At 43.1% G+C, this 22,476-nt stretch overlaps 1 protein-coding gene across 3 annotated transcripts in view; it reads right to left on the reverse strand.

The window, feature by feature from the left end:
• LOC106550501 (scaffold attachment factor B1) overlaps nucleotides 1–15,977 on the reverse strand; it is a 40,051-nt gene extending 24,074 nt beyond the window's left edge. Inside the window, exons 1-9 of one of the 3 annotated variants that reach the window (XM_087703325.1) lie at nucleotides 15,597–15,977; nucleotides 11,899–11,986; nucleotides 10,926–10,990; nucleotides 10,622–10,816; nucleotides 9,383–9,445; nucleotides 6,821–6,848; nucleotides 5,412–5,916; nucleotides 3,680–3,726; nucleotides 1,899–1,999 (exon numbers count right to left, since the gene is read on the reverse strand). In XM_087703325.1, coding sequence (XP_087559451.1) covers nucleotides 1,899–1,999; nucleotides 3,680–3,726; nucleotides 5,412–5,916; nucleotides 6,821–6,848; nucleotides 9,383–9,445; nucleotides 10,622–10,816; nucleotides 10,926–10,990; nucleotides 11,899–11,986; nucleotides 15,597–15,830 — 1,326 coding nt within the window. In that variant the 5' untranslated portion in view covers nucleotides 15,831–15,977. Of the gene's footprint in view, nucleotides 1–1,898; nucleotides 2,000–3,679; nucleotides 3,727–5,411; nucleotides 5,917–6,820; nucleotides 6,849–9,382; nucleotides 9,446–10,621; nucleotides 10,820–10,925; nucleotides 10,991–11,898; nucleotides 11,987–15,596 lie in introns of all 3 variants that reach the window. The other 2 variants (XM_087703324.1, XM_087703326.1) reach the window with 2 other exon arrangements.
• Nucleotides 15,978–22,476: the final 6,499 nt, after the last annotated feature.

The following is a 22,476-nucleotide window of genomic DNA, read 5'->3' on the forward strand; positions in this document are numbered from 1 at the left end:
GAACTGCTGGCTGAAGATCCATTGCATCCTTCTAAGATCAAGCACCAGGCCAGTGATGGCGAACCTACAGGGCATGTGTCACAGGGGACATGCCATGCCATTTTTTGGTGACAGGCAAGGTCTCCCGACTCTCTGGAAGTTGTGCGAGCAGGCCTTGCTCTCACGCAGCCTCTGAAAACGGCACAAGCGTTGTCGTGTTATTTTCTGAGGGTACCCTTGGACGGCGTCTGAGAAGATCTGGAAAGTCCAGAGAGGAGGTCCAGAGGGGCCTATTTTGTCCAGGGTGAGGGTGAAGTGTAGGACACGCCAGCAGAGGCTAGGTGGACACAGTGAGTCCAAAAGGTTTACAGTCACTGAACTAACCTTTACCAGTCGGGAGGAACAGAGACAATAATTTCACCTTGTCAGCCAGCCCCTCTCCCCAATTTTTTTTAAAATGTACAGATAGTCTTTGACTTACAACCACAACTGAGCCCAAAATTTCCGTTGCTGAGCCAGACATTAAAGTGAATTTTGCCCCCCCTTTACGACTTTTCTTGCCACATTTTGTTAAGGGAATCCCTGCGGGCTCTTAAGTTAGTAACATGGTTGTTAAAGTGAATCTGGCTTCCGCACTCACTTTGCTTGTCAAAAAATGACAAAAGGGGGGGATCGCCTGACCTCAGGACGCTGCAACCATCATAAATGCATGTCAGCGGCCAAGCATCTGGATTTTGATCACGTGACTGTGGGAAGGCTGCAATGATCATGTCAAAAATGGTCCCAAGTCACTTTTTTTCAGTGGCATAACTTTGAACAGTAGCCAAATTAAGTGAAAGACTATCATATAAGGTATCATTATTCACTGTTCTGCCAACTATCATAGCTTCTGCTACTGGTCAATCTGTCTAACCACCTTTTTTAAAATATCAGTTGAGGCCTTACAGTCTGAGAGGTTGGGGGGAACGGGGGCAGACGGTCAATTATTTCTATGTAGCAAAAAAAGAAAACAACTCCTATGCCCAGATTTATTCCCAAAAACTGAGGATAAAAAATATCTACATGTAATTTTCTAAATGGAAAGACTCTTGATTTAAAAAGCTTGGGGGACGGTTGGGGGGGGGAGACACACCTATGTTGTTGTAATGGAATGGAGAGTCCTGGTGGTACAGGGGTTAGAGTGCAGTACTGCAGGCTAACTCTGCTGACAGCCGATTGCCAGCAGTTCAGCAGTTCAAATCTCACCGGCTCAAGGTGAGCCGTCCATCCTTCTGAGATGGGTAAAATGAGCACCCAGATTGTTGGAGGTACTGCGCTGACTCTGTAAACCGCTTAGAGAGGACTATAAAAGCACTGTGAAACCTTGTATAAGCCTAAGTGCTATTGCTGTTGCAGGCAAACCCTGCCCACTGCCAGGAGTTCAATCCTCATTGGCTCAAGGTGGACTCAACCTTCCGTCCTTCCGAGGTCAGTCAAACAAAGACTCAGATTGTTGAGGGGACAATATGCAAATGATGTTTCTACATTGTAAACTGCCGCAAGAGTGCTGTAAAGCAGGAGTACCCTGACTCCATGCTGCGGATGGGTACCAATTCGCGGCCTGTTGGGAACCAGTCCACCCATGCGGTGGGCAAGCGCACCAAACTTTATTTGCGCATGTGCAGGATTAGGTTGCGTGCAGAAAGCCATCCCCTTTTTCTCCCCCACTGCCAGTCTTTGAAGCCAAAACAGTTGTGGACCGCTGCTGTAAAGCATTATGGGGGAGTATATAAGACCAAATGCTGTTTATATGGCTAGTATCCTGATAAAGGGCATGAACTGGTGTTACACCAAGGCCCTTGCCTTAGAAGGGAGATAAAAGGAACCTGTAACCAAACGGATCATCTTTGGACTTAAGGAAGAAATAGAAACAGCCTTACTTTCCCGTATTTGCTAAAGAGGTTCTTCAGGTCAGTTGCTCGGGTACTGGAAGCAAGACCACTGACCCAGAAGTTCCGACCGGTGCTAGTGCTACTGTGACCTAGTTGGGAATAGAAAACGAAAGCATGTGACAAGGTGCAAGGTGAGCAGTCCAGCCGCTCTCTCTGTTGCCCATCCTTTCAAAGGAAGACAACTCCAGAAAAATATCTTTTATGTTCCACTAAAAGCTGTTCTCAACCCAAGGGGATTGGCTCACCCCACCCATGCCAGCAGAAGGGGCATGCTGTTGGTCAAAAGACCCCAGTCGGCAGGATCCAGAAGAGCCTTTTCTGCCATGGCTCCCATCCTCTTGAAACATCATGTCCCGTGAGGTGAGATTTGCCCCCAACCCTCTTCGCTTTGCAGAAGGGCCTTGACACCTGGCTCTTGGGGCAACTCACTCTGGAAGTGGTTAATGGATTCAGAGAAGACTCCTACCCTCCACCCCATTATCTGTTTTTTCCTTCCTTGGCTGTTTTTTGTTTTAATATCTATCATTTTGTTTTCTATTGTTTTTTTTTATCTTGTAAGTCACTAGATGGTGAGATGAATAGAATATAATACAATGGAATGGAATAGAATAAGAGTTGGAAGGGACCTTGGAGGTCTTCTAGTCCAACTGCCTGCTTAGGCAGGAAACCCTATACCATTTTGGACAAATTGTTGTCCAATCTCTTCTTAAAAACTTCCAGTGTTGGAGCATTTACAACTTCTGGAAGCAAGTTTTTTCACTGATTAATTGTTCTCACTGTCAGGAAATTTCTCCTTAGTTCTAGGTTGCTTCACTCCTTGATTAGTTTCCACCCATTGCTATTTGTTTGGCCTTCAGGTGTTTTGGAGAATAGTTTAACTCCCTCTTCTTTGTGACGATCCCTGAGATATCGGAACATGCTATCATGTCTCCCCCGATCCTTCCCTTCACTAGACTAGCCATACCCAATTCCAGCAACTGTTCTTCGTAGGTTTTAACCTCCAGTCCCCTAATCCTCTTTGTTGCTCTTCTCTGCACTCTTTCTAGAGTCTCCACATCTTTTCTACATCGTGGCGACCAAAACTGAATACAGCATTCCAAGTGTGGCCTTACCAAGGCATTATAAGGTGGCATTAACACTTCACATATATAAGATATTCACTATATAAGAGCCTTGGTGGCGCAGTGGGTAGAATGAAGTATTGCAGGCTAACTGCATTCCCACTGCCAGGAGTTTGATTCTGACAGGCTCACGTTGACTCAGCCTTCCATCCTTCCCAGGTTGGTAAAATGAGGACCCAGACTGTTGGGGGCAACATGCCAACCTTGCAAAACTGCTTAGAGAGGGCTGTAAAGCACTATTGAGCACTATATAGGTCTAAGCATTATTGTTAATAAATACATGAAAAAGTGGCAATAGTCATACTTGAGGTATTTTAGTTTCAACTGCAGTCAGCATCCACTGATGAATGCCATCGAAGGAGATATTTGCAAAAGATGTCTGAAATTACTGCCTTTGGAATCCCAGCATTCATCAGTCTTTTGACATCTGCAGGACAGTATCCACCATCACAAAATGCCATCATGCCAATTGATAAATAATGCTTATTGACTATTTTTTAACTGTAGGATTTCATCTCCACTCATCATGAAGCATCAGCTGAGGTCATGTGCGAAGCCATCTAACATTTAAATGTCCTCTCCCCAGTAATGGTTATGTGTTAAGTGGACAAGATATAGGTTTTTTTATACACAAAGAAACGCAAATACCTTTTTCCTCTTTTGAAGACTGTTTGGGATCTTTGGATTCCTCAGAACTAAGAACAAAAAAGAGAAAGGAAAGCTCAGTCAGCAAACGGGAGGAGGAAAGGCTACTATATATAATAAGGTATTTTAAAAATTCATTAGAGTCCAAATACCTACCCGGTTTAAATATAAATTAAATCAATGAATTGAAAAAGCAGTCTTATAGTACTCACAATTTAATCTTAAAAACCATTTTTTAAATATATTTTTTTAAAAAGGTTGCAAAACAATGTTTAATGCACCAGAAAGGGAAAAAACAAAAGCCATGTTTTTTTTTAAGGTAACAAGGAATTTTAGTGGGCTTGCAGGCCAAATTGAAGAAACATCCTAACCTAACTTCTTACAGACCAGCTATCTATCTACATAGACTGTATATATGTATATATAAAAAGGAAAAAGGCAGCATTTTGTCTAGAATGGAGAAATGTAAGGTACCAGCCCGTATTACCCACAGATTAATAAAACTGTTAAGCACTAGCAGGATTAATCAACTCATTACTTACACAACTGAAAAAGAGGGGAAGGTTAACATTCTGAGGAATTGGAGAAAAATAAACAGATGCAACAATGTTTTTTTTTTAATTCCCTCCATGATTCAAGGAGGAGGAGGGGATATAATATGTTCCACTTACTGACAGGAATCCAGTTATTCAATCCAGTTATTCACACCTTTATTACTGCCTTGAAGTACTAAAAGTACATAGCTGCACTCCTTCATTTCTGTAGTAGTCGTATTTAGCATAATGTACCTGCTTTTAAGTACAGGCAATCCTCGAATTACGACCACAACTGAGCCCAAAATTTATGTTGCTAAGTGACACATTTTGTGGGTTTTGCCTCATTTTATGAGTTTCTTGCCACAGTTGTTAAGTGAATCACTACAATGTTTAAATTAGTAACCCAGTTAAGTGAATCTGACTTCCCCATTGACTTTGCTTGTCAGAAGGTTACAAAAGTTGATTACGCAGCATGCTGCAACCGTCATAAATAGGAGTCAGTTGCCAAAGCGGCTGAATTTTGATCATGTGACCACGGGCATGCGGTAACTGTTGTGTGAAAAACAAGTCATAAATCACTTTTTTCAGTGCTGAGGTAACTTTGAATGGCCACTAATTGAATTGTTGTAAGTTGAGGACTACCTGTACTGTAATATAATCACAAATTGTACCATGTTGTCCTTATGATGCTCCGAATGTGCGGCTAGTGTTCCTATACCTCTTTCGGGGCCAGGTGAATTTTTTTTTTTTAAAAAAACATTTTATTGTTCTCTTAAAATGTGTATGCATGCAGATGTATGACTGTTAACGATCCCTGCTTTCCTACGTAGGCTAACTGACTGACTTCTAGAATTGTCCTGGCATTCCACCCTTTGGATCAAATGAATCCAGCCTTGACCTTGGAGACAAAAGGGGGAAAAAAACAACAACAATGCCACTGAGAAAAGCGGCAATGAAAAGCTCTGAATTATTGCATCTATCTAGTCTTCCTCTGTTGTGGAAAGCGCTAACCTCTCCGTCCACACAGGTTTCTAGATAGCGGCTTACCTGTCAAAAGTTATATCAAGGCTCACAGGATTATAAATCTGGGTATCGTACTGGCTGGTACCTTACTCTGGCTCTTTGGATGGATGCTATACTGGCATAGCGGATCAGGGATTGGCATTTTCCTTTTGCTGCTAAAACGGAGAGAAACAAACCTCGTGTTCTGATCACCACCCTCTTGGGCAGAGGACTCTCTAGTGGCAGAAGGCTCCTCCTCAACATTAGCCTTCACTTCCATCTTCTCGGCCTCTGGACTAACCACTTGGGGACCTGTGTCCGATTCCGCAGTTTCCTCACTACAGGCTTCCAGAGTTTGGGCTTCTTTGCTACTCTCACCACCTCCACTCCTGCTCTCTACCGCTAAAGAGTCCGAGTCCGGTTTGTCTTCCTCAACTGTCTGCTCGCTGGGCTCCCCTTTCGCTACCACTAAGAGATTCCCTTCGTCCTCTTGGTTCTTGGCCTCAGCTGGGCCTGATTGGCTGTCCTTATCTACAAGGTCTTCGTCCAACTGGGTGCCGGCAGCCAGCGTGTCTTCCTCTTCTTCCTTTTTGCCCAGGGACGGTTCATTTGCTTCCTGCGCCTGCTCCGATTCGGATGCATCTTCTTTAAGAGGCTCAGATTTACAAGTGTCACCCAAAATGTCGAGCATTTTCTCATTTTCTATAGATTTAACAGGAATAGAATGGCACAAGGTTTAATCACCGGGGAAACATAGCAAAGACATATGCGGAACGGGCATGGCTGCCAGTCTAACAGTATGGTTATAGCTACACAGAAACTGGAAAAACGCTTTCGGTACACATCATTCAAATGCCTACAGCTAAGACATAATTTTAAAAAGATCACACGCTACGAAGGAAAAGAAAAAAAAAAACCAACCCTGATCTTATCAGTTTAACCAAAAAAAAAGAGAGAGCACCTTCTGGCACAATTCTTGAGAGATCTTCAAGAGGTTCTTTCTTCCAGAATTCCAAGAGGCTTAAACAGAATGCATCAAGAACACACATTTCCATTTCAAACTCTGAATTTCTTTCTTTCTCTTTTGGTTTAAAGCATGGTGGTCCAACAAGAAAACTGGAAGGTCTTCTGATGATGCAAGAATATGTAACTCCAAGAAAGTAAATAGCAATTTTTTTTTTTATGGCATTTCCACGTAGAACCTCTCTTCTTGCTTCTTCTGTTTAGCTTGCAACTCACAACGCTTCCCTAGGGCAACTTTTAAACTAGCCTTTCTGCTCTACTGGTCACACACATCACATGCTCTACGATCTGCTCTATAGGATTTGCTTTCATATTTGACATTCACTTTCTTCTAGTGTATCTGCGCAACTAGAGAGGACTTTAAAAAAGTTTTTTTTTAACAGGTCTAAGGGGGGGGAAAAAGCACTTAAGTGGCAGGCATGAATTCACAGAGTTGGAATCACGATTGCATTCCAGATATTTACACACTAGAGCATTACGTGGGTATGTAATTAATTAATACAACTAGAAAGTCCAGGAACTGGCCCCTTACCTCCGCTGCACTTTTTAAAAAAAAAAATAGAAGAAATTAACAGAAAAATACCTGGTTCTGAATGATGCTCTTCCAAATCCTGTAGCAAAAATAAGGAAAAATGTTAAACGAGGGGGGAAATAATGGCTTCTACATTCATATTGTAATTTCCCAGTCTAGCTAGAAAAAAGCCTGAGATTAAATTATTGTAATCTGATCCTCTTGCCTGATTCCTTTATGACAAATCCCATCCTGGACAAGGTTATTTTATGAAATTGCTAAGTACTTTTGTTAAGCACCTAGGATTTTAAAATAGTTGTTCAATGTTCAAATCACGTAGTAACAGGATCCTACAGATGTTTTTAAAATCCACATAATATATTGGAAAATATTCAGATACTAAAAGCACAATTGCAAGGGAGGAGGGAGACAGAAAAACAATAGAACAAGCCAACAAGAGCTGAAAACAAAAAAAGGCCATGTAGTTGAGAGGCGTGCTTATGTGAGTCTAATAAAGGGGAAAACAGGTCACCAAAAGTGTCTGTGATCCAGAATTGTCAATGTTTGTCAAGAAGACTATAATTGACAATAAATGGAAACAACCTAACAGAATAACAGAGTTGGAAGGGACCTTGGAAGTCTTCTAGTCCAATCCCATCAAGGGGAAAAATACCTAACCAATAAACAACAACAACAAAAAACGGAATCAAATGATTCAAAATTATTTGTTTGGTGTGTTCATGCTTACTCAAGAAGCTGCCAGCAACTTGTTGGGAATGTTTAATTAATGAATATAAGATTGGATCTATGATTCTTTCAAATCCTAGATTCCTTAAAAAAAAAAACAGCCGCATCCTTATATTTCACCTCGCACTGAGTTATGAATATTTATAAAACCCTAAACCAGTGTTTCTCAAACATGGCAACTTGAAGAATGATAAACTTCCACTCCCAAAATTGCACAGCCAGCATTTTTGGGAGTTGAAGTCCATCCATCTTAAAGCTGCCAAGGTTAAGAGACACAGTTTTAAGCCATTTAGGATTCTTAGAAATAGGCTATGTTGCTACTGTTATTTTTAAAAGGAATAGCTAGGTCACAGTATGTCAATACTCTACCTGTGTGTGTGTGTACGTACGTACACACACAAACACACACACACACACACAGACAAGGAATCTAAATCTCAAGGGCTGAAACCAGCTTCTTGTTTAATTCCCAGAACATCACCTGATTACAGGCATTTCTTTCCAAACACAGTTTCTCAGCCACAGGGAATCAAGCTTCTAGAAAAACAAAGGGCTTTTTAAAATCCATTTCTGTCCATGCAAACAGCAACACAGAACCTGCAGGATACTCTTTCCTTTGATATACTTCATCTTTGTTGTGGCCCGCCAGTGGCCACCAGAGCTGGCAGCAGATTCAGACAGTCAGGAGGTTGGGGGGGAAGCATGGGCCAGTCCTGGAGTCTGGGGAAGGCTCTGATGAGGGCTCTGTGTCGGAGGCAGAGAGGAGGCCAGGGCCCTCTGACAGTTATCAGCTGCCTTCGGAGTCAGACATCAGTGAGGCAGACGAACAGCTGGAGCCTGTTCCCAGTGTGTGCATACGCAGAATTGCCAGATGAAGGGAACAGCTAAGAAACGGGCCGACTTAGGAGGAAGGCCACAGGATGAATGGCCTCTCCCAGAGGAAATAAAAGAGGAGCGAAGGGGGAGTGGAGTTTGCAGGAGACAATTAATTTGCTTAATTGGTTTGTGACGCTCTGAGACTCCTTGTTAACCTTTGCAGATATCAGATATCAGCCTGTCAGCTCTCCAAACCAGATAAGGTCTGCGATTTAAAGATTTTGTTGGATATGAATGAGCAGAATTCACGGTAAATTAATAAAAGGGATTTTTGTTGGGACAAGGAGTTTGCTTCATGATCTTCGAAAGCCTCAGTCAGAACAATCTTTTTGTGAAAAAAGGGTTACATAATCAACATCATTGTAGTCATAGAAAAAAAGATGACATCTCTAAAAGACAAAACACAGTCCAAAAATTTTAAGAAGTCAGCAACCACCACCACCCGCCCCGAAATAGCATAAGTTTATTGAAAGTGAAATTCTGCAAATGTCTGCCATGAGAAAGCTCTTTTGGCTATCTAGCCCAACAAAACAGTTATGGAATTGGGAAGGATTTTATGAAGGGATTAACTGTCTCCTCAGCCCCCATAATTCCAGTTTCATGGTATTAAAATTTATTCCCATAAGTAGCAGGGTTGGGCTGGATAAAAATGGGTTGAAATCTGAACTGTGTGAAGGAATGTTGGTGTACCTGTCTGATTTGACCCTGTAAAAATAAGAATTACAGCACTGATTTGACTCTGTAAAAATAAAAATACAGCAGCACGACTCCTAAAAAAAAAGTGGGAAAGGAAAGAAAAACCATGCCAAAACTGACAACTACGAGGGATTATTGTGTTCCATTGATTAGAGATAGCCAACACAACTGTTCTTTCTTGTAGGAGAGAGAGAGGGGGTTAAAGAATTTGGGCATGGCTTGGGAGAAGGCAAATTAACTTGGCCCCTTAAAAAAAAAAAGTTGCTGGTTGAATGCACATTTTCCAAGCCCTTGAGAGGAGAGCCAGCAGGTTACCTTCACTTCAGCCAAGTCAGGTGAAGCAGCCTCTAACTGATCATCAAGTTCGTCACCATTCTCCTGACAGGATAAATAACAAACACAGATGTGCCTTTCAAAAGCTGAGCATCTTTTTTGTAGAGGCAAAATCCATCAAAAGAATATGAATGACTGTGTCCCACTACTATAAATGCTTACTGCAAACAGCAACTCCCTGAAGTAGTAACAAATTTCACCGACACACTTATCTAGTACCAAGTGTCGCTTCCCAGCGACACTCAGCCTGTGTAATGTCAGAGGAGTCCTGTGAACATTCCAACTGCTGAAGGGAAGGCATCAGAAATAGCATAGGACTGAGGGGTGAAAGTGGGGGTATGCAGTTAATCTTTGCATTTATTTAATTATATCCTGCAGAAAAACAATGCCCATGTTAAAATACAGGGACTGAATTTCATTCATTCATTCATTCATTCATTCATTCATTCATTCATTGTCAGTCACAGGTAGTCCTCGACTTACAAGATTGTTTAGTGACCATTCAAAGACACAACAGCATTAGAAAAAAATTATGTATGACTATTTTTTCACACTTAGGACGTTTTGCAGAATCTCCATGATCATGTGATCAAACTTTGGCCACTTGCCAACCGACACATATTTGTGAGGGTTGCAGTATCTGGGAGCATGTCATCATGCCTTTTGCAATCTTTTCACAAGCAAAGTCAATGGGAAAGCCAGATTCACTTAACAACCAGATTGCTAACTTATCAACTGTGCTGATTCGCTCAACAACGGTGAGGTCATAAAATGGGGCAAAACTCACTTAACAAATATCATACCGAACAACAGAAATTTTGGACTCAACTGTGCTTGTAAGTCGAAGACTATCTGTAGTTAGTTATAAAACTTATTGGCCACCCATCTTACCACACAAGGACTCTGGGCGGCTTACGATCATAAAAGATAAACATCTATCTCTATATAGACAGATATGTCAATCAATACAAGCCAAATGCTATGATCCAATTAAAGATGGGAAGGGCAGGGGCAGGATGGGGGTGTGGTGGGGGGAAGAGATGGGATCAGTTGTTAAATCGATCCACCACCTCCACTGTGATGCTTCTCCATTGGAGCCCCAAGCTAATTGGCAGAGATAGGTCTTTATACTGATTTTGAGTAGTCAGCCTTAATCTTTGCAGGCACATCTCTGGCATGATATAAGTAATAAAATATGCCCCTCCCCCCCGGATGATCTACCTCACTTTCCATCAGCTGCTCTGGAAGTTCTTTCATTTCCATATCAATGTTATCTTTATCAGGATCCAGAATGCTTTCAGAGCGGTAGTCATCTCCACAGTCCACGGCACTGCTGTTATCTATTTCGGCTTCATCCAACACGCTGATGTCCATCATGTCGATATCCTGCAAGTTGTCTGAGCTAGCTTCAACATCCTTCTAGAGTTGAGGTGGAATGAAAAGAAAAAGGGAAACCAATTCTTACTGTGACTTGAAACAAACTTTTAAAAGAAACAATGCATTTTTCTTCCCTCTCCCCCCATACCTGTCCATCTCTGGAATTCTCTTCCAATCCATTGTCCTCGCCCCCTTCTTCTTCTGATTTACGCCCTAAAAGGACAAAGCTTTAATAGACTACTAGAAAGTTTAACAACAAAACCGATAGTCCTCAGAAACAGAATACTAAAGTCTAAGCCAGCAATAACTCATTTTTATTTACAGACGGGTAAAATAGTTGCCAACTTCATTGTTGAGGGGAAAAAACAAAACAAAGCAGAATTTTTAAATACTGCAAGTCTGAGATTTTTATATTACACATCAATGTATCATACAAATGAAACTCTTTATTGTCTGATAATGTCAATTCTATTATGTAGCCCAAGGGCAAATAAATGCCCCTAGTTTGGCAAAATATAACCCTGAAGAGTAAAACTGTGCTCCAAAATACAGATTCTGAACACCACTGGTTTGAAGCAGAAAACATGCATTAAGAATTATTTTAAATGTGATTGCTTTTTAAAAAAGAATTCAAATGGAAGTTGGCTGACCACTGTTTCCCAACTCAGAATTCTTGCACAATTGTTGTCATCACTGACTTTAAATGGAAAAAAAGCCAACCTACAGGTTAGCTATGCTAACAGCAAATTCTGGTGATGAATATTAAAATAACTAGACTCAAGATAGAACTGCCAAGAAAGTGATCTGCAAGCTCTCATTAACCCAAAGATTGAAGAATCATAAAAAGCGATCTTCTAAAAATATCAAAGGACGTCACAATTTCCCAATTACTCAGAACATTAAATATGTCCACGAACCATGCATTAAAATGTCAAGTAGAGGGGAAAAAAGGAATTCTGTTAGTGGCAAGAATATATGACAAAACCAAGTAGTGGTGCAGATTCCACTTTTTATTTATCTAGCATCAAGCTGCATGTTTGTTTTTTAAATGACCACCCGCAGGTGTGCAATCTGTACATATACGGTATATGTGCACATGTAATTCTATTTTAATTTTGTACCTTTTAAAGATCTTTTGGGGGTCCTCTTGCTAGTGTTCTCTGAGGCCATGGGAACCTCATCAGGATTTCCCCCTTCTTCTTCAATAGCCTGTCAGGAGGGAACAGTGTGAGGTTTTACAGCAAGAGCACAACTGGTTTCTGAATTGTCCAGGAAAAGAAAAAAAAGGCCTTCTTTGCTCTACATCCCCAATTTCCTCTGTTCACATGGATACCCAAACCTATTTCCGTTTTGCTTTTCTCTCATAGACTGACTTATTCTTTTCCTAGTCCTTATTTGCCTCTGTTAATTTTTCATTCTTCTCCCTGCTGACATGATCTAAATCTTCTCTTCCCCTAAACTACGGTACTTCAATTATTTCTTCCAGGTCACCTTTTCTTATTGTAATACCCCCACCTCTGCTTAAGATATATGCTTTCCATTTGCCTTTTTGTCTTCCCTTAATTTTTCCCTCATATTGCCATGACTGCTTTACATGCCATTTTAGAAAAACAATATATATTTTCCAAACAGGCAAATAACTTTATTGTAAAATCTAATATAGTAGTTCCCAACCTTTTATTCACTGTGAACTCCCTTTAAATACCTTGGGACCCCCAAGACCTAACTCAAGATTTAAATCATAACATTTCATCAAGACTTCGCTGTGATGAAATTACAGCTCTCCAGGGGTCCATGGACCACAGGTTGAGAACCCCTGGACTAATAATTTCTCTCTTTCTATGCCTCAACTCACCCTATTTCCCCTACCCATTTCTCTTATTGTTCATCAAACCCTCATCTTTGCTTATTATTGTAGAATCTCATTATTCCTTTTTCTGGATTTTAATTCCAGCCATCATTTTCCACATAAATTAGTTCTAGCCGTACTTTTCTTATTTCCCTCACTTAGCAGTCCCTTCTCCTCTGCAGAATGCTCTGGCTTTCCTTCTCCCTTTCCAGTTCCAAAGTCACATTTTCCATTTATACTTTCACTGTCAATAATTTGCCTACTTCATCTCCTAACTTTATTCTGCTGAATCTGACCAAACACCCAACAAGACAACCGCGATCACATTCATATTAACCATTGCTGTTCCACAGGGATATATTAAAAAGGAGGGATAAATAGCTACTGAAAGAAACAGGATCATAAACTACACCAAAACAAACATCAAATAGAGCATACATTTTTATTCATTCCATTCTCTTTAGGATCCATTCTTTGTTTTAACTATTGCTACTTATTGCTGTTGCTAATTTCAATGGAGCCAGTTGAATCAATCATCATTCTTGGTTCCCAGTGTTTCCTACAGACCTTTTAGTGTAAGATTTAGAGACATCGTACTCTGAAATTAGTATTCAGTGATGGCAGAATGCCTCTGATTCTGGAGGCTACTGAACAGTAGTTTTTGAAACCTTCATATGAATGATAATATAGCCTTATGAAGAGCAATGAATTCAGGAAGCCTATGCCTTAGCTTACTAGATTTTTAGTTAGCCTTTTCCTCCATAGATTTCACTGTACCAGAATGCAAGTTCACCCACCTAAATTACGGTAAATGATGCAATATTAAAAGCAGAGAAAGACCCAAATTCACAAAAATTAAGGCTATTAAGGTATAACCACTTCCAAGTTCCAGTTGCTGAAAATAGGAGCTAGAAAGTACTAAACATTTGTATCCTACTGGTAGTCTTCCCAGAGGCTTTGCAGAAAACAAGATGCAAGATAACAAGAGCCTTTTGCTTGATCCAGCTGATCTCTCCTTAGGGAGATTTATCATGATTACAAAATTGGTCTACTATATACACTGCAAATCCTACCATACATCATTAACTGCTAGGAACAAGAGAAGACTATGTCCCAAAGGTCTTTTTCAAGATGCAACTGGACTTTCCAGTTTTTTATTTGAAGAAGTTTCCTTCAGTTTCTCAACCAAGAAGCTTCTTCAGCTCGGACTAGATGGTGGGGAATGGACTCAGGTGACTATTCAGATAACATGGCTTCAACAACTCTCTCAAAGAATGTAAATGACCAGCTGCCTGCAATGAGTAAAAATCCTTCCATTCCTCACTATCCAGTCAGAGCTGAAGAAGCTTCTTGGATGAGAAGTGAAATGACTTCAAAGAAAAAAAATCCAAAAGTTTAGTTGCCTCTTGAAAAAAAGCACCTTTGGGACAACCATGACCTGGAAGACTGAGAATCTCCAGACATTAAGAAAAGGCTGTGATGCACAGGGCTTTCCAACAGAATAAAGGATGCTGAACCAAAGGGCCTGTGTTAAGTTACATTCCCATTGACCCATCTTGACTTCCCCTCAAATCACTTCCCCCTTTTGATTTTAACACCCCATCCAGATCCAGTGACTTTGGATTAGATGCTAACCATCATTCTCAGCGGGGAAAAGGCTGTGGGATGGGGATGCAGCCCCTCTTTGGAAGCTAAGGCTAGCTCAACCCCTGTCCTCCTGTGGATGGATTCAATTCTCAACGGCCCTTAAACCTGGCTGACAGGTGGTGTAATGTTTCCTCTCTGGAAGACCAGCAAGTTGGGGCAAGGCTGCCTTGAATGCTGCCCTCCAGGGAGAATGAGCTCAACCTCAGAAAATGGCTAATAATGGAAGTTGTACCAAAGATACCTTTGGGACAAGCATGACCTAGATGACTGATATCTCCATAGACAATGGGAGTTGAAGTCCACTCTGTGCTGTGAGGCTGCTTGAGTCCTTCCCTCCGGTGAGACGGGGCTTCAGTTCCCATCATCCTCCCAAGTGGTACATGGGAATTGTAATCTGTCATGTCTGGAAGGCTGCTTTAAATCCTCCTTTCTAGTGCTTGTCTCAATTCCTATCCCCGCAAGGCTGGCTGATGGGAATCGTCACTGGAAGGCTGTCTCCACAGAGACAGCACTTCGACCCCCATCATCCCCAAGGCTGGCTGATGGGATTTATAGTCCCTGGAAGGCTGTCTCCACAGAAACAGCACTTCAACTCCCATCATCCCCAAGGCTGGCTGATGGGAGTCGTAGTCCCTGGAAGGCTGTCTCCACAGAAACAGCACTTCAACTCCCATCATCCCCAAGGCTGGCTGATGGGAGTCGTAGTCCCTGGAAGGCTGTCTCCACAGAAACAGCATTTCAACTCCCATCATCCCCAAGGCTGGCTGATGGGAGTCGTAGTCCCTGGAAGGCTGCCTCCAGAGACAGCACTTCAACCCCATCATCCCCAAGGCTGGCTGATGGCAATCGGTGCCACTGGAAGGCTGCCTCAACAGAGATGGCACTTCAACCCCCATCATCCCCAAGGCTGGCTGATGGGAGTTGTAGTCCCCGGAAGGCTGCATCCAGACAGCACTTCAACCCCATCATCCCCAATGCTGGCTGATGGGAATCGGTGCCACCACAGAAACAGCACTTCAACTCCCATCATCCCCAAGGCTGGCTGATGGGAGTTGTAGTCCAGGAAGGCTGCCTCCACAGAGATAGCACTTCAACCCCCATCACCCCCAAGTCTGGCTGATGGGAGTTGTATTCTATGGAAAGCTGCCTCCACAGAGACAGCACTTCAACCCCCACCATCCGCCAGGCTGGTAGATGGGAACTGTAATCCCTGGAAGGCTGCCTTCAGCGAACCCCCACTTCACGACGCTGCCGGGATGGGCCTAGTAGTCCTCGGTCCCGAGCTCCCCCGCTCCTTCCCCGCGCGGCGGCCGGGAAGCTTACGCTTTGCAGCCGCTCGAGGAGGACGCTCTTGTTGCCCCCCGTGTCCAAGTTGCGGCGCTTCAGCTCGGCCCGGAGGTCGATCACCCGCAGGTCGCTCAGGCGCCGCCGAGGAGTCGAGGTCGCGGGAGTCGCCCCAGAGCCGCCCGCTGAAGGAGCCTCCAGCCCCGCCGCTGTGGTCGCTGCCGCCTCGTCCTCGCCAACCGGCCCGGCCGGCCCTTGCGCCCCCTCCGCCATCCGCGAGAGCTTCCAGGCGCCGCCGCTTTTCCTCACATGAAGCGACCGAAACGAGTCTCGGGGCAAAAATCACGGCGTCGGAGCAAAAATATATATATACGGCTTCCCGTGTTTTTATTTTGTGTTTTTTTTCCCCCTCGCCGCGGCCGCCCCCCTCCCCCTCTGTCTACGGCCCGGTTCTTTCTCCCCCTCAGACAAAATGGCGGGAAGGCCTAACACCGAGAGACAAGCACGGCCTCGGGAGAGGGTCGCTCAAGCTGCGCCTGCGCGGAAGGAAGGGGGGGGTGAAAGACAGGACTGAAGAGGAAGGGGAGCAGCCTGCGCACGCGCGGCACGCCGAAACTCGCCAGGCTCGCGGAGTCACGAAGAGTGCGCGCGCACGGGAGGGATGGCGGGAGGGAGCGCGCGGGAAGCCGGTGCGCACGCGCGAGCGGGTCGTGGCGTCCCTTCCACCCCTATAGAGCTAAGCAAGTTACAGCAGAGTTTCCCCGTCTCTGTTGGGGAATTCTGGGAGTTAAAGCCCACGTGCTTTAAAATCGCCAAGTTTCAGAAACACTGAATTCAAGTGGCTGGACCTCCATGTTTCCTGGAGGCCTGGGGCTGTTGATCAAGTTCCAGCCCCATTTAAACGGAATGTTTGGTGTGTCGTTTTTTAAATTGTATCTTTTCTTTACTTTAACTTTTATTTTTATTTTTGTTTCTGTAAGCCGCCCAGAATCCTACGGGATTTGGGCAGCATATAAATTTATTAAATTGCTAATTGTTAATTTCTTGGGGTGGGGCCTTTTCATTTAGTGACCGCTCGAAGTTACAACGGCACTGAGAAAAGTGTCTTACGGCTGCTTTTCACACTTATGGCCATTGCAGCCTCCCCGTGGTCATGTGATTTGCATTTGCATCCTTGGTGACTGGTTCATATTTATGACGGATCCCGGGGTCATGTGACTTTGTGACTTTAATGAGCAAAATCTTTGCGGGGGGGGGGGGGGGACGACACACCAGATTTCACTTAACGACTGCAGTGATTCACTTGGCAACTGTGGCCAGAAAAGTTGCAAATTGAGGCGAAACTCAACAACTTTACAACTGTCTCACTTCCCAAGAGAAATGTTGAGCTCAGTTGTGGTCATAAATCGAGGACCACCTGAACTCTGGAGCACCAGGATTTTTGGAATCTCCTAAGGCTTTTTTCTATTGTATTTGTTTAAATGTCTATGGAGATTCTCAGTCATCCAGGTCACTGGACTTTCTGATTTTTCTTTGAAGACGTTTCGCTTCTCATCCAAGAAGCTTCTTCAGTTTTGACTGGATGGTGAGGAATGGAAGAGGATTTATATTCCTTGCAGACAGCTGGTTATTTGCATCCTTTTAGAGAGTCCTTGAGGCCACTTGGAGGTTTATCTGTATCATCAGGGTCACCTGGGTGGTTTATTTTATTTGTCATTCATTCATTCATTCATTCATTCATTCATTCATTCATTCATTCATGTATTATTACATTCATTTGCTGTCACAAGCTGACTGGGCAGTTTACAGTTAGGGTTGGGTTCCTGCCAGTTCTGACCTCTTCTATAGAAGAGGTTTCACAAATCTACAGTGTCCTTTAGAACCGGTTCCAGTTCCCTTCCCCCACTTGTCCGCACGTCATCAAGATGAAGAGCGAGATGAGGAATTCTGGGAGTTGAAGTCCACAAGTCTTAAAGCTTTCAAGTTTGAACACCCCGAGAGGTTTTTTTTCTAAAGGGTTAGGGGTGCAAGGATCTTGTAACTTGACAGCTTTAAGACTTGCATGCTTCAATGCCAGAGTTCCTGAGCCAACATTTTGGTTGCTGAGCAAGAGCGTTGTTAAGTGAGTTTTACCACATTTTACAAGTTGGTCACGCCCACCTAGTCACATGACTTCCAAGCTACTCCCACTTGGTCACATAGCCAGCAAGCCACTCCCACAAAGTAGGCCACATCTACAGAAGATACTAAAACGTTTTGAAACCCACCACTGTTTACAGTGTTAAAAAAAAAAGTAATACAACAACATATATACAACAAGCATAAGAAAAAATAGGTTCAGGGATTTATTTGGTGAGGGACCCCAATCAGGATATTTGGTTTTCTAGCCCCCCTCATCAAACTTATTTTTTTGTCAGATGTTGTATTCCACTTATAAGAGTCTCCAACCTTTGTGGCTTGACAGCTCAGCAGGGCGAGGGGGGGGGCAGGGAACCAACCTATCTAATCTAATCTCTCTCTCCTGTCTCATCTGTCTATATCATCCATCTGTCTATTTCATCTACACTATATTGCCAAAAGTATTCGCTCACCCCTCCAAATAATCAGAATCAGGTGTTCCAATCCCTTCCATGGCCACAGGTGTATAAAATCAAGTACGTAGGCATGCAGACTGTTTTTACAAACTTTGGTGAAAGAATGGGTGGCTCCCAGGAGCTCAGTGAATTCCAGCGTGGAACTGTGATAGGATGCCACCTGTGCAACAAACCCAGTCGTGAGATTTCCTCGCTCCTAAATATTCTCCTAAATATTCTAAGAGCCAAGGTGGCGCAGTGGTTAAAATGCAGCACTGCAGGCTACTGCTAGATCAGCAGGTCAGTGGTTCAAATCTCACCGGCTCAGGGTTGACTCAGCCTTCCATCCTTCCGAGGTGGGTAAAATGAGGACCCAGATTGTTGGGGGCAATATGCTGACTCTCTGTAAACCGCTTAGAGAGGCCTGAAAGGCCTATGAAGCGGTATATAAGTCCACTGCTATTGCTGCTATTCCACAGTCAACTGTCAGCTGTATTATAAGAACGTGGAAGTGTTTGGGAACGGCAGCAACTCAGCTACGAAGTGGTAGGCCACATAAACTCGTTCAACATCAGTGTGTGACTTCATAAATGCTCTTCCAGAAGAATGGTCAAAAATTCCCATAAACACACTCCTGAATAAGATGACCAGACGTCCCGTTTTAAGTGGGACAATCACGCTTTATAACAATTTTTCTCATGGCCTGGGCCGTTTTAAAAAAGTCCCGATTTTCTGGCTTCATGTTGAAAGCCCAGTGGATTTGCTTAAGAAATCCTAACCGGGGCAAGACAAAAGACACCCTGTCTAACCTCTCTCTCTGTCTCAGTACTTTCATTGAAGATATTAAAACGTTAAAGCAACAAAATGGACCCCCCCGCCCCTTTTATTCTCTTTTATAAGAAAAAATGACCAAGTACCATAGAGCTCCAGGAAATGGCTAGAGAGGTTGCGAGTGTTACTTCCTGGATTTTCCGGAGAGGAGGGGCATGGAGGTTGGAGGTTTGCTCCGAAAAATGGTGGCAAAGTTTCTTTGAAAAATATTTCCCTGACTAATTTCACCATCTCAATTTGCTCAGTTCTTTGTATTAACATCTACATCATTCTGGGTTTACTTGGAGTGCAAGCCTGCTAGTAGGTGAGCTGGGTTTTTTTCTTTTATTTTTTTAATGTATTTTAAAATAATATTTTATTTATTGTGCATAGGATTTTTAAAAATTCTGTGTGGATTCTTTTTTTAAATTGTCTTAGACTATTTAAAAAAAGATTCTATCCAAAATAAATTGAAGTGAAACCATGTTTAAAAATTCTTTGCACAATACTTTGAAATATATTGTGCATAGAAAGAATAGTTTGAAATGTTTTACTTCAATTTATTCTGTGTGGATTCTTTTTTTAAATTGTCTTAGGCTATTTAAAAAAAGATTCTATCCAAAATACAAAATACCAGCTGCAGTTATTCACTTAAGAACTGTGGCAAGAAAGGTGGTATAATGGGCTTAGTGACCAAAGTTACAATGGCATTGAAAAAAGTGACTGATGACCATTTTCACACTTAGCGACCGTTGCAGCATGCTCATGATCACATGATCAAAATTTTGATGTTTGACAACAGATTCATATTTATGATGATTTCAGTGTCCTGGGGTCATGTAATCACCTTTTGCCAAAGTCAAATGGGGAAACCAGATTCACTTATGCTACTAACTTATCAGCTGCAGTTATTCACTTAAGAAGTGTGGCTAGAAAGGTGGTATAGTGACCAAAGTTACAACGGCATTGAAGAAAGTGATTGATGACCATTTTCACACTTAGCGACCGTTGCAGCATCCTCATGGTCACGTGATCAAAATTTTGATGTTTGGCACACAGTTACAATTTATATTTGTAAATTGTAGTTATGTTGAAATAAAAAAATATATTACAATACTACTTTTGCGTTGTATGAAACATTTTGTTGCTCCGTATCAAATTTTTAATCAAGCCCCCCCCTCCCCCCCGGTCAAAGGTGTCCCTCTTTACCAATCTGAAAATCTGGTCACCTTACTCCTGAACCTTGTGGACAGCCTTCCCAGAAGAGTTGAAGCTGTTATAGCTGCAAAGGGTGGACCGACGTCATATTGAAGCCTATGGATTAGGAATGGGAGGTTACTTACAGTAAATTCATATGCGAGTAAAGGCAGGTGAGCGAATACTTTTGGCAATATAGTGTATGTATCCTATCCTATCTATCCATCTTCCTACCTACTTACCTACCTATCTGCCATGGTGGCACAGTGCTTAGAATGTAGTATTGCAGGCTAACTCTGCCCACTGACAGGAGCGTGCTCTTCTTTCGGTCAGTAAAATGAGGACCAGATTGTTGGGGGCAAGAGGCTGACTCTGTAAACTGCTTAAAGAGGGCTTAAAGCACTTATGAAGCGGTATATAAAGTCGAGGTGCTATTGCTAATATATTATTATAATATTATTATGCATCAATATGAAATGCTTGCATCTATCTCTGTTCGTCTTCTAGCTGTATTGTTTACATTATTAAAAGGGATTAATTGCTTTAAATTTTAATATTATTAGTTTCTTCCACCACTGGAGCCACTTTGGCCTTTACTTTCCACATAATCCCCATTTCCTCCTTCAGGCCCAGTTCCTCCTACTCCTTCTTCCTGAGGTTGCTGTCCTTGGGCACGGTTTCATCTGGCACTAATGATGGTGATGTAGTGGATATACATACATACATACATACATACATACATACATACATACATACATATATGCCTGTCTGTCTGTCTGTCTGCCCACCCATCATTCAGTCACAGTGGCACATTGCTTAGAACACAGTATTGCAGGGTGACTCTGCCCGCTGCCTAGAGTTCAATCCTGACCGCTGAAGGTTGACTCAGCCTTCCATCCTTCCAAGGTCGGTAAAATGAGGACCCAGATTGTTGGGGAAAATATGCTGACCCTGTGTTGAAAGAAATGTCCTTCTGGGTTCAGCTCCAAGTGGGGAAGAAGACACTGGAGACATGGAGGCTGCTTGGAAAGATGGTTTATTGTTGGACAGGGTCACGTGGCTTGAGCCCTGAACAGAAAAGATGATCACGTGCTTCAATGTTGATGGAGAGGAAGAGAAGGGCTGAGGAAGGGGCTTGCTAGGTTTTTTATACCCTGTTTAGTCCCACCTCTCTGTTTCCTGTTCCTGTGTAAGAAATGTATTCTGACTGGTTGTCAGAATCCCATGGTGCCATGCAGGGGGCTACTCTCTAGGCTGTGATGAGTTCTCAGATGCCTTGTGGTCAGTTGAGTATATTATCATGCCTTTCTGTAGCTGCTGGTGAAGTCTTTATTATGTAAAGTGGGCTAGCCTGGCCATCTCAATGGCCCATTGACAAAGTGGGGGTGGGCAGGAAGCTACAGGCAACTATTCTGTCTTTTAAAGCATGTTTCTTTCTTTTCACATCCAGATAAATATTCTGCCTTTTCAATATTTCCTAGGATATTTCATTTTTTCTGGGAGAGGGCTGGGTGATAACTTCCCACACCTGTAAACTGCTTAGAGAGAGAGGGCTGTAAAGCACTCTGAACTGGTAGACTGCTTCAAGTGCTATTGCTAAATGCCATCTGAGGTCTCCCATAGGTACAAGGTGAGAAAAATCACTTAATATTATTCATTATTTGAGAGCTCAAAACATATGGGGTTTTGGAATGTGTTGTTCAATTGGCCAGCTTCATTTGAGTCATCAAGCATCTATAGAGCATGCTCAGCAACTATTCAATATACCTGGGATGGCGAACCTATGGCACACGTGTGCCACAGGTGGCATGCCAAGCCATTTGTCAGGACACGCGAGGCATTGCCCTGTCAGCTGGCTAGCGCGCATGTGCACACTGGCCAGCTGAGTTCAGCCTTTTTTAAAGCCATTTTTCACCCTCCCCAGGCTCCAGAGGCTTTATAGGAGCCTGGGGGCGGCGAAAACAGCCTCCCCCAAACCGGCCCTATGGGCAAACCGTTCCCAAACATCCGGTTTGCCCGTAGGGCTGGTTTTTTGCGCTCCGGAGGCTTCAGGGAAGCTCCTGAAGCCAGGGAGGGCGGGGGAGGCTGTTTTCACCCTCCCCAGACTCCTATAAAGCCTCTGGAGCCTGGGGAGGGCGAAAAAAGCATGCAAAAAATGGGGGGTGGGTGTCACGCATGTCATGCGCGCATGCCCTCTGGGGGTGGTGTCGCACATTGCATTATGGGTGCTGCACGCCCGCGCACGACCCCCCTGCGCTCCCACCGCTTATGGCACGGGAGCCAAAAAAGGTTCACTATCGCTGCAATATATAAACGTTCAGCGTATCCCATAATATTGG

The sequence above is a fragment of the Thamnophis sirtalis genome, unplaced genomic scaffold (assembly GCF_051295495.1).
Source record: "Thamnophis sirtalis isolate CommonGarterSnake01/CBP01778 unplaced genomic scaffold, rThaSir2_p1.2 scaffold_1, whole genome shotgun sequence".
Lineage (NCBI taxonomy): Eukaryota > Metazoa > Chordata > Lepidosauria > Squamata > Natricidae > Thamnophis > Thamnophis sirtalis.